Source organism: Ptychodera flava, unplaced genomic scaffold (assembly GCF_041260155.1).
Source record: "Ptychodera flava strain L36383 unplaced genomic scaffold, AS_Pfla_20210202 Scaffold_35__1_contigs__length_1935909_pilon, whole genome shotgun sequence".
Lineage (NCBI taxonomy): Eukaryota > Metazoa > Hemichordata > Enteropneusta > Ptychoderidae > Ptychodera > Ptychodera flava.
The window spans coordinates 158855-170975 of NW_027248357.1; the positions used below are offsets into that span (position 1 = coordinate 158855).

Consider the following 12121-nt stretch of genomic DNA (forward strand, 5'->3'; position numbering starts at 1 on the left):
TTCGAGCAAATTCAACATAAGTTTGATCCTTCACCTTCTCACAATCCCTAAATTTCTGACGGTAAGCTTCAGGCACCAACTCATAGCCCTTGAGAATTAATTCCTTCACAGAATCATAATTTGAAGCCTGCTCTACTGACAACTGAATGTAAATTTCTCTGGCTTTACCCACCAAAGCACTCTGCAAAAGCATAGACCAGGACTCCTTAGGCCAATTCAGACTCTGAGCAATTTTCTCAAAATGAAGGAAATATTTATCAACATCCTTTTCTTGGAAAGGGGGAACTAACCTGAAATGCTTAGTGATGTCAAACTTGTCTGAAGGGAAGAATTTTCCTGATTGTCCAAGCTCTAAACGTCTCATTTCTAACTGTAGTCGATGTTCTTCCAATTCTCTCTCCTTTTCTCTCTGTCTTTCTTCCATTTGTAATTCTTTGTCTTTCATTTGTAATTCTTTGTCTTTCATTTGTAATTTTTCCTGCCTTTCCCTTTCTTCCATTTGCAATTTTTCCTTTTCTAATTCCAATTTCTTAAGCTCCAAATCTGCCTGTATTTCTAATTCTAATTTTTTGAGTTCGAAGGAAGACTCAGGCTCATAATCTTTTAAGGCAGACTCCTCAAAATGGCCAGAATTAACTAAATGTTTTGCAATCTTGAACTGAATTTCTCGCTTGCGCATAGATCTTTTGACATCTACTTTAAGGAAATTTGACAGTGCTATGAGGTTGTCTTTTCTGAGGGAATTAAATGTGTCCTGATCAAGGTCATCCATAAATTCGTCTGGCTTGAATTCCGCCATGATTGAATTTCGCTGAGTTCACAGTATACAGTAGTTTTGAAAAGGCTGTCAAAATGTTGTCAAACGGCTCAAAATATTCGTCTCCCGGACGAGCCCCCAATTTGTTACGTGCAGAGAAAACGAACAAAAGGGTGAACTCAGCAGTTAACGTTTAAACAGAATTTATTACAAAAATAAAACTAATTGCTAAGTCAGGGATAGAGTACAAGCTTTAAAAGTGTACAGACTACTTATCTCAGCTGGGACGGCAAAGCTCCAGTCTCAGAGTTGTAACAGTCAGTCGGATGAATGAACAGTCCTTGCAGGCTTGCAGGCTTGAAACTGCACAAAGTCCACAGTATAAATCCAGCGTTGGCAGTGAAGGTCTTGAAAAGTCTTGAGAATGACTACTGCTGGAGTTTAGTAACACACAAGAGACACGATCCCAAAAGTCTGACTGGAAGCTGTGCACGTCCCTTTTATAAAGGCATGTAAGAACAATCTAGAACTTTTATTGACATGCTAATTACTGTTCTAAAATTATCTCCCTTACACAACTAATCAACTTTCCAGAACATTCCAAACATGACTAATTGAATTCAAGGTTGTGAGGTCATCAAGGGCAGTGACCTTGGGAATGTTCTAGACTAATTGAACTCAGGTCATGATGAGTGTGGGGGAAATGACCTACATAACAAAACTAACTTACGGCCAGCATCCGCGCGGCGCGCCACGAATAATTATAGATCCTAGGACTGAACTTTTTTCCCCCAAGTAAAAGTTTGGTTTCAGTTTTGTGAGACTGGGAATGTCCATAAGACGAACGATGGTCATCGATATCACACGATGAATCTCTCAGTTTGTGTTCAGAAGTTGAGAGGTCACGGCCCTACGTCACTGTAGTGACGTACTGCAGGGATCCTCGACCAACAGTTTTACGCTAGCAAAATGGCGGTCTACGTGTAGTCATGTCGCGCAAACTTAGAAAAAAGGCGATATTTCAGTGAATTTTGAGCGGATTTCTGGTCTGGTGAGTCCCTAATAACCAAGCTGTCGATGAGTGTTGGCAATTTGTAATTTGGATGGAAATTTTTCGAAATATCGTCGAGCAAACTTGCGCAAAGGGTGCTTGCGGCGGATTTGGACGCTAGTCTATGGAATATCCCATAGCTGTGGTGGCGGGGTTAAAATCGGAAAAGTCAAAACCGGCCCGTAAAAGGCAGGAATCCCGTCTGAAAACACCACAGCTATGGACCCACAGCTACTAGTAACGCAACAACGACAGCATCCTCGGCTGCACCTCCATCGTCTCCTCCCGACAGTGACAACCCAAAACGCCTTCCAGACTGTTTGCAGCTATGGGGTTGTACACTCAGCGTCCTGCCTTATGAGGGCTTACGGAAGTTGGTCCTCGACATCGTCAGGAAGACTGTCGGGCGTGCACGTCCCCTTTGGGGACAACCTACGTGCGCTCCAGAGTGGTGGCCAAGTGATGTGCCGTTTTGCGACCCATCAGAGACGCCAGCAGAACTGAAAAATGGACCCCGTGGTCAGTGGACAAAGATGCTTCGAAGAGCTGCAACATCATGCTACTCATTCTACAACGTGATGCATTTGACAGGTAAGTTGTTAGAGTGACTTGTGTGACAAACTTTCTCTGTTTTTTGATAGAGAAAAATGAAAGTGTTTTGGCAAGGAAAACTTACTATCCATGAGAGCCTATTCATACTCCAAAAGTAGTTTTTTCTTACTTTACAATTTTGTGTAAATTAGGACTGCAAGAGAGCATGGCAAATCACAATGATGTCTGGTATATTGTCACATGAGAATATGTTTATATGAAACATTAATTTTGTTCACATTTTGGTTTAAAATGTTTAAAACCGGTTTCAATACCTTACTTCTGCTTAGGTGACATGCAATCCCAGGATGACGAACAAGAAGCTACGCCACAAGATAGCGGAGAATGTAAGTACCATTCTAAGCTTTTTTTTTTATACCTTGTTAATAGTACAACTGATTGGAAGCCAAACAGGAGCCAGATCACCCTCATAATCTTTTAAAAACCATGATGCCCTACAAACCATTAATTTTTTTCCAATGATAGACAAATTTTGCTGTTAAAAATGTGTCATCTTAGGGGCGGCGTCAAAAGTTCGATGTCGGATAAAAAACTTAATCCTTTTAGTTTGGGGGTGGGGGGGTTTTGACCCCAAAAAGTTTCTATCCGACAAATCGATTTAAGGTGAAAATTGCCGGGGGAATAGATATTTTGAAAAATATACAGCAGAAATGTGCACTTTCGTGTTGAAGCCAGCAGACGAAGGTTTTTTGTACGACGATCCCTGCCCTGGTTAGCGCAAACAATGCAGGCTGGCCTCTGTTGCGCGCGGAATTTATGTTTTGCTACATTTCTTGTGCACGTGTCGACATTTTACATGTCGATCGCCATGCGATCTGACCAGTTTCGGGGACTGCACATGCGCGTAACGTCACTGTATTGTCCTGAGAACAGGCCGGAGTGGTGCATGAGGTAGGCGCAGGGAGAGTTGGTGAGTTTTTTGCATATTTCTGGCGAAGTTCTCCGTACACAATGTATAAAAACCCTTCGAATGATTTCCAAAAACTTACTAACAAGCTTTGGGACATAAACATCAAACAACAAAAGGGAAAATCACGTGCAGATGTTCAAGAGAGTGCGAGTCGTCTGTGGAGGACGAAATACAGAGAGGATCGAAAATCGTTACAAAATTTCTTATCTCATGACGTCACGAGAAAACAGTCAATCGCTCAGTATTTACGGTAAAACCAAATGTTTTACTCCTGACGCCAAAAATGAATCAGCGAACACAAATCCTGCATCGCAAGCTTCAATTTTTGATGAAAAAATCTCCCAAATACCCTCGAATTCGAAAGTACCAAACTCATCCGGCACTCGATGTGATGCTGGGAGAAAGGACGCCTTCCTCAGTGAAAGTAGGATGGCACTCACACGTGACTTTTTATTCGAGCTTCGTCTGGACCCTTCTCAAATTTTGACACCAGATGTTGTTAATTCTACCTCGTTCATGTTTCCTCTGTTTGACATAGCAGCATCGTATTTTCTGTACATGGATACTTTATTCGAATATATCCAGCTTTTTCCAAAGCGGAAAAACCAAACTAAAGTAGCACGTAATGAGCTGTCAATTAATCAAGCATTATCTGAACTGAAAAACCAGTTTCGGAAATTGGCCGAATTAAAGATATATGCCGTTTCGAAGGGTATATTAGAGACAGCTGTCAAAAAGGCATCGCTTGTAAAAATCATGATCATCGAATTTGAACGTTTGAAAACTGTTATAAATGACCAATTATCTAGGATTAGGGTACAAATCAGTCAAAAGAGAGCAAGCATTGATCCGTTGCCCACGCATTAAATCAGGACCAAAGCCTGGGACAGGTGGAAGACCGGCAAAACATGTCAAGTTTCCAATCATTGTTTCAGAGAGTATTCGATTTCTGAAATTGCATGGATTTGCAGCCCATAGTAGACGGCGAAATAACACTGCAACTGCATTGGGCACTTCTATTCCTGAATTGCGACATTATCTATTGACTAACATTCCTGGCCTTAAGGAGAGTAAGATAAGCTTGTCTACTGTAAGACGTCTTATGGTCCCACCAAATAGATCATCAAATAGCTCATTATATTATAAGGGCCTCGTAGATGCAAAGGTACCTGGAAAGTGTAACACAGCTACCCATACAGAACACACTGATTTGCATTTTCAGAGAAGTCAGATTGCAATGGCTAGTGAAACTGCTGAATACTTTGATGCGGAATGCTTAAAATTCTCCTGTGATGATAAGAATAAAGTCAATGTGGGAACCTTAGCTGTAAGCAGGTATCATCAAATAAGTAGGTTTTTTTTGCAGGATGATAGCCCGAATTATTATGACCATGATTTTCCATATGCCAATAGCAAAATTATTCCTTCGGGATACCTCTTGACTAAATCAAAACAAACTAGTGCAACAAAACAATACCGATCACGCAGTTTAGAAAGAGAAAGCACCCCAGAGAGAATAAGTAGGAGGAGGTCAAGGTCAGTTGAATTGACTGGTAAAGGGCAACAAAGGTTTACAAATTCTAATTTTGTTGTTGACAAACTTGGGCGAATGCATGTCAAAGTAAACCGGAGTGGACCACTGTTTGTAGTAAATCGAGCAGGATGCTTTCATTCATCCAATGCAATGACTCATGCAAATGATCTGCATTTCATACTTGGAGACCCAAACGTTCGTAGGGGCAAAAGTGCTTTGATAAATCTAACCGACGGTGGGCCAGACTGGTCTGCTAAGTCTCAGTTTACTCTTATGTATCAAGGACGTCTGTGGCGGGATCTTGACTTTGATTACTTAGCCATAATAAACCATGCACCGGGACACAGTGCTGAGAATCCGATTGAACACAAATGGTCTCCTCTGTCAAAAATGTTGGTGTCTGTGACACTGCCAAATACGTTGCCGGGAAAAAATACAACTCCAACTCAACAGACAAATCTATCCATGCAGGAAAGACGGGAAAAGCAGGCTGAAGTCTTTGACGGGGCAATCAAAATGTTGAATAATTTTTGGAGAAGGGAGCATGACGGTTTCCCTATAACGCCAATCCCTGTTCCTTGTATGAAAGCCAACATGCCATATAATGATCATGAAGATGTTGAAAAACTGTTCAAAAGGGAATACGTGAAATACTTACGACTCCAGCCTTAGAAAACCTCCGGCAAGAGTATGTCTTTTTGGTAAAACATTGTGTACGGAGAACTTATATGCTGGAATTTGTCAAGTACAATGACCCATCTTGCTCTCACTGTTCTTGTAAACCAATCCGTGCTAAAAATCTCATAAGCTACATAAAGCAGATGGGTGGTAAACTGCCAACTCCAGGTTTTAGTCATATCCATGCAGGACACTATATGACATGGTTAGAAATGAACAATTACATACAACATTTGCAGCAGCCAGTAGCTGATGAGTATTATTTTTATTATTGCTTAGGATGCTGAATAAGTAATATTATAGTATTTTAAGATTGCATTCACAAACAATGACACAATGCCATCAATATTATATATAGCGTCCTTTCTCTGAAAATTGAAGCATTTTCATAAATCTTCACCGAGAGCATTGGCACATATTTTGCGTGAAGGGTAACTCCAACAAATATTGCCTTAATTTGATGAAATACCAGATGTTTTCACACATTTTAATCTTGTCAGGTATCGACAAAGGGTGCCCATCTATAGCTGATGTCAAGGTGTGTCCACGAGGCTGCCAGTATGTTATCTCTTCTGTTAGTGATGGCGAGAAACATGACTTCCTGGTACATTACACTGAAAGGCAGTCTGATATGCAGAAGAAGAGGCAAGCTCAGAAGAGGGCAGCGAATTCCCCTACTACTGTGGATTTGACTGAAGGAGATATCTGTACCACAGCAGCTGAACCTCAGTCTTGGCTTTGCACGTACAAGTTGCCTGATGGCACAGAATGTAGATTCATGTAAGCTACAGTTCACACTTATTTTCACCAAAATTCCATTGGACATATTGGATAATAATTTATTCATTTTCCGAATTTTCTAACCATGTATAATTTTTTTCTACACAGGGGTGAAACCTACTATCAGTTGAGAAAACACAAGCATCAGTCCCAACACTTCGTCAGGAAGAAGAGAGTTAGAATGTCCTGAAAATGAAGTAGGCCTACTTCTACGTACTTTGACCGAGCAAACAAAGAAGTGGTCGTCTTTCTGGACGGTAGTCCTCCTGGATGCGCAGTGTGCAGCTGTTACAACCATAAATGAGATGGTTCTTGTCTTACCTCTGAAAGGAGAAACCTGGACTTTATTTGTATTGTTCTTGTTCACTCATCAATAAACTTCAAGTTTTTGTATTTTCATTGGATAAAACACAAAATTAAAATGTGTTCTCAGTGTTAATGAAGTATTGTTTTAGTTGTTTTTTATTTCACCCCATAATTGACTGGTCCTTTGCTTCGCTTTACATAGAAAGAGCCTGCAATATTTTCGATATAAGTCAATTAAGTTTCTAGGGGGGGGGGGTGGAGGGTTTGGGGGGAAACTAAGGGAATTAAGTTTTTTATCCTACATTGAACTTTTGACGTCGCCCTTAATAACTTGTGTTTTCACTCTATTTCCTTTCAGATGCTTCAGTACGGATCGATGACCTGCCTGCTGCACTTAACTATCTGACAGAATATTCTGACACCCCCGTTACACCATCCATGGGACTACCTGTGAGAGGCAATGACAGTAAGTCCAACACTTGTAACAAGTGTCCATCAAAGAATAGCTCATATACTCATGCCACTCAAACCATCATCAAATATCAAAGTTCTGTCAAAACGGGTTCTTTTACAAATCAAATGTAACTTTATTGTCTTGGAGCAATCAGTTCAAATTTTTGACGATTGTACATACTATAATTGCAGTCACCTAAAAACTGGTAATTCCTGCAACAGCTCACATTTCTTATAACTAAACAGGACTTGTAAGATCACTTCAAGTACATGTTGTACACAGAAAATTATAGAAAAATATACTGAAAGATAAATTGTGGCTTCACAGATAATTGTTGTAGTTGCTACCCCATGGTGTAATTGTACAAATAAACAAAGCTATTTTGAAAGTAACAATCACATTCATTTCTTTTTTTCTCTTTAGATCACTATACAAATCAGCAGTCAACACCCATGGAGTCCCAGAGTTTGCCGGTGTTGTCACTATCAGATGTCTTGATGAACACAGCATGCAGTACCATCAACACAAGTGCTTCAATCTTTTCCTTTGAATCAACTGTTCCAGATGTCCTTCCTCATCAGCCCTCACAGCCATTGGATGTTCCTGATTTGCCACCAACCCCTGAAGACCAGCAACCTTTACAGTCATCTGTCGTCCCTGGTTTGCCACCAACTCATAGAGATCAGCAGCCTAAACAACCATCTACGGTCCCTTCGCCAACTCGTCAACATGCCACAGAACAGCAGCCACGAAGAAGTAACAGAGCATCGAAACGAAGAAGAGTAATGGACTTGTGATGCGTTTTCGAAATTTGTAACTAGTATATGGTCTTTCACGGAACATTAATTGCACAACTTTTTTACATTAATTGTATCAGTGCAAAACTTTGTTGACAACTTTATTAAAAAACATTTTGAGCATAATTTTGATATTCCATGTGTTAGGACTGTAATTTATTATGTGTATTTCATTTGTACATGAATAAATAAACTCTTATATCATGTCATAAGAACTATGATTTCTTCACTTTCAAATTTGAAATTCCAAGAAACAAGGCTGTGTGAAAAACAAAGTTGTCAGGTAACATACGACAATTGTGCCTTCATTCGGGAAATAGATGCATTGCTTTGCTCACAAACTTGAGAATTCAACTGCGCAATGGATCTGTTAGCTTTGTCTACATCCATATCATATCCAGAGGAACTATAAAAAAAGTGACAATACAATTATGAGATGAAGTTAAAGGGACAAAGTCTGCCATTTTTCATGAATTTTGTTTGATACGAGATATGAATTTTGTTTGATACGAGATGAATTTTGTTTGATATGAGATGAAGATGATGAATGGATGAGCATGCATTTGACCAACGTTTTAGACACAATACATGAAACCATCGTGACAATGAATAAATGATAGGTATCCAGTCAGAGATTTTGAGTGATAAATGTTACGTAAACTTTTGATGGCCCTGAAAACAGCTTCTCAGCTGTTTTAAAAAGATACATCAAGTTTACCAGTCAATGGTTGTACTCACCGATTAAGACAGTATTGGTGGAGCTTGCAGGCGTTGTCATAAATAATAATCTGTGGTGCTTTCCTCATTCTTTCTTGATGTTGAATGGCGTGGCTGGTGATTCATGGACATCCATCACGTGGAAACCAACACAGACTTTGTGAGGGCAATACACCGTAAATAGCCCAGGCGACAATGTAGGATGGCCATGCGAAAATTTGTTGCAGGTGTCTGGTCCTCGGCATGCACGGCTTTCAGCTTTGCCATCAATGGAATAGTTACCACTCCTACAATTAGATAGGAGCAAATTACCTAAGTAACTTTAACTTTGTTCATTCCTAACTCTTTCGGCAAGTCATTCGCATTCTTGACCTAAGTGATACCCATATTATCACAAATACTAGAAATCTGGCAGTACCTAATGGTTTCAGAAATATCTGAGAATCAAGAATGACAGACACGGTACAGTACTATGGTACATGTATTTACCATCTTTTTTAACAATGATATCAGTTGGTATAGACACATCTCATTTCTCTTTCACAAGCACACTTTTTTGAAAATACACTACTTACCCTTGTATTTCTGGCATATTCGGAAAGAAACTCAATCCCTCAAACAGCTCTTGATGACATGGGGGTTGATACTGTCGGTTAGAGTGTGATGGGAATTGGACTTTACCCCGTTGGACCAGACTTCTGATCAGACGGCGCACATCTGTTGGTAAACGACCGTTGTCTCGAACACTGTTAATAAAATTGCAAATTATTGGAGCTTCAGCCTGAAGAACTTCAAATTCTCTTGCTGATAGCTTTGGGAGATGTCAATGCCTTTGATGACTATTCCTTGATAATTTGACGTGCCTGAGAATGTTCACCCATTGTAGCAGAGATGATGCAGGAGAGTTCCTTGCCAAATCTTGAAGAAAGCATCTATAGTTCACAGGTGCAACACCACTAACTCCACCTTGACTGATTCTTTCCAGCACATCAACAAGAGGCAGCAAGTGTTCGTGTCTTTTCAGGAGCGAAATCAACTGGTTGTACTCTTGCAATGACAGTGGAGACACAGGTAAATTCCTCTGCAGCTTGTATCCTGGATGCAGGCCAGCAAATTGTAGCAGCAGCTTCCTAGCCTGAGGACTGGGTACAAATACCCGGTCTGAATGTTTGCTACCCACAATATTAGGTAAACGTTCTGTACCAACATCACGGGGTTTAACCCTTAAGACGCCATAGACTTTCATGCAATATAGCCTCCCATGCCAAGAACTTTTTGAACCAATAAACTTGACATGTTACACTTCTTTTAGACAGGTACAGTGTGTTTCCTGTGATTGGAAGCCCAGCCAAACCACTATGAATTTCAAAGATCAGGAAATGGAGAAGCTTCGAGAAGTCTTTCCATGTTTGGTTTAGCAAATGGGGGTGGGAAAATGGGCTTAAAATGCACATTTTTGGTTCAAAATGTATTGAAAATGAATAAAAGACTCTAAAAATAGATCTTATAGTCCAAAAAACTGCAAACTTTTACACATTTTAAATGTCATGAAAAGACACATATTTTGGTGAAAATTTTCAGCAGCGGAACTTATCAAATGTAAATAATAAACAAACAAACAATTGTTGATATTTGTCAATAATACAAATACCACATACCCTTCAACACAGCTACACAAAAGCATATAACTCAAGTGAAATATAGCTCAAGACACAATTTTAATCAGCAACATGATTGAATTTCGTAAACAACATCTTTTATTCATTTGTCATTTATTTATTTATTTATTTATTTGTTTGTTTGTTTGTTTGTTTGTTTATGTATTTCTTTCTGCATCGAAAGGTGAAACCATGTAACCAGGAAAAATCTTGTTTTTATTTTTATTTGGTTTCTGATTGCTATCAGATATAATTCAATTGTTGTTGTTCTGGAATGAATGTTGTCATTAAAGTTAGAGAGGATATGTTTGAAAGATTTTGGCATTGCAAGTAAACACAAACAACTAATTTGATTGATATCATGAACAAGCTACCATCTTACAAGGCGATTCAAATCAGAGCCTGTATTCAGCTACGTTATTAGCTACCCTGTGATTGGCAAACGACGAAAAATTTCACCACAAAAAACCCACTACCTGAACTTCTGAGAAAGTAAATTCGATTCAAAAACTAAATAAAATAAGTTTGAGGTACACTAAGAACGACATTCGCCTCTGTACGCTTTCAATAATCGTACTGGCCCTGACGTTTGATCGCGACGTCTCCGTAAATCATGACCTTTTTCATTAACATCACTATCTTTCCGATGTTGACCAACCCTCTGATAAGTCCACAGATTAGCATAATTAGTTGTGTTGACTAATTAATTACAGCATGTGTGTATGAGAGATATACGTCCTTGTAATGGAGTGTAAAATAAATAAAGAGTCACAGAGGCTATATAAACCATTTATTTTATTTATTCCGATCATTCAGAGCATGAAGAAAGAAGAGAAAATGATAGAGAAAACAGTGTGAAAAACTCAGAAACCTATTGGGTCGCCTGTGTTTGTACACACAAACCCGTGATCGGCGGCCATCTTGGCTGTCTCGATACACGGTGAAGAATGCCGCGATACCAATCATACAGTAGCAATGCTAACTGACGTTGGGGGCGCTGCAGGGTTGAGGTATTAAAGCTGACATAAAACTGACCTCTCTTATCAGATTACCAAACGGCTGTTAGTGCGAAACTGAGAAGGTGTACTGCCATCGTTGGCGACTCAAGTGCTAGCTTTGATTATCAATTTCATGTACCAATTGTATATTGACTAGGTAAGGAAAGTTCTTCCAATGAGATTAGCAGTTGAAATGTTCATAATGTTATTATAGTTCACACGCCATGAGTATGCGTGTTTTGAAATTACACGTGGCATCACCATTACTCGAACAGGCTGAACCTAATTTCTGATCCCAAATTCCACCGTGTCATTCCGTAAAATTCATGAAAAAAGGCTACCTGCCAAAGTTGCAGTGAAACATTCAACACACAGTGTTCGCGCTACCGCTCGCCAGACGGTAAAATGGCGAATTGATTCACTCATTGGCGACTCAGACGGTCAGAACAATCGCCAGACTGGCGACTCAAAATTTGTACGTTCGGTCGCTTTGTTCTACGATGTTGTGTTGCATTGCGGTATTTTGTTTTACTTCTTGGGGAGTCTTTCGCCAGAGTACTACCGTACTCATCTAAGTATAAGCCTCGCCATGGTTTTCAGAGTATAATGGGTCATAAAAGTTGGTAACATTACTTTTCAGATCAAAGAAACCAATGGGACATCGAAGTTCCCGTGATAGCATCGTGAGGAAAATGGCACGTCTACCCAATGCATGTACTGGTGCCCCTCCGAAATGTCCCCCGTTACCTAAATAGAATAGTCCCACTCTAGTGACGTCCGGCGTCCGCCATTGTTTGTTCACGTTCACGCTGTAGGTTTTCCCAGGGGGTTGTCATGGTCTAAACATGCAACTTCAGTTGTTTTCAGCG

At 39.8% G+C, this 12121-nt stretch overlaps 2 protein-coding genes across 2 annotated transcripts in view; one reads left to right on the top strand and one right to left on the bottom strand.

Annotated features, from left to right (window-relative positions):
• The first annotated feature begins 2020 nt into the window (after positions 1-2020).
• LOC139127730 (uncharacterized) lies at positions 2021-8265 on the top strand. Its single transcript, XM_070693620.1, has 6 exons — positions 2021-2399; positions 2690-2746; positions 6043-6322; positions 6431-6672; positions 6987-7094; positions 7506-8265. The coding sequence occupies exons 1-4, from the start codon at positions 2342-2344 to the stop codon at positions 6510-6512; spliced, it is 477 nt and encodes a 158-aa protein (XP_070549721.1). The 5' UTR covers positions 2021-2341; the 3' UTR covers positions 6513-6672; positions 6987-7094; positions 7506-8265.
• Positions 8266-8681: 416 nt separating this feature from the next.
• The window catches only part of LOC139127702 (uncharacterized), a 34153-nt gene continuing 30713 nt past the window's right edge, over positions 8682-12121 (bottom strand). Inside the window, exons 6-7 of the mRNA XM_070693597.1 lie at positions 9460-9793; positions 8682-8883 (exon numbers count right to left, since the gene is read on the bottom strand). Coding sequence (XP_070549698.1) covers positions 8682-8883; positions 9460-9793 — 536 coding nt within the window. The remainder of the gene's footprint in view (positions 8884-9459; positions 9794-12121) is intronic.

Bases quoted from the DNA above. Each gene is read 5' to 3' on its own strand.
- LOC139127730 (XM_070693620.1), top strand. From the start codon at position 2,342: ATGCTTCGAAGAGCTGCAACATCATGCTACTCATTCTACAACGTGATG. The intron at 2,400-2,689 runs GTAAGTTGTTAG...ACTTCTGCTTAG, and splicing joins CAACGTGATGCATTTGACAG to GTGACATGCAATCCCAGGAT. The intron at 6,323-6,430 runs GTAAGCTACAGT...TTTTCTACACAG, and splicing joins GGCACAGAATGTAGATTCAT to GGGTGAAACCTACTATCAGT.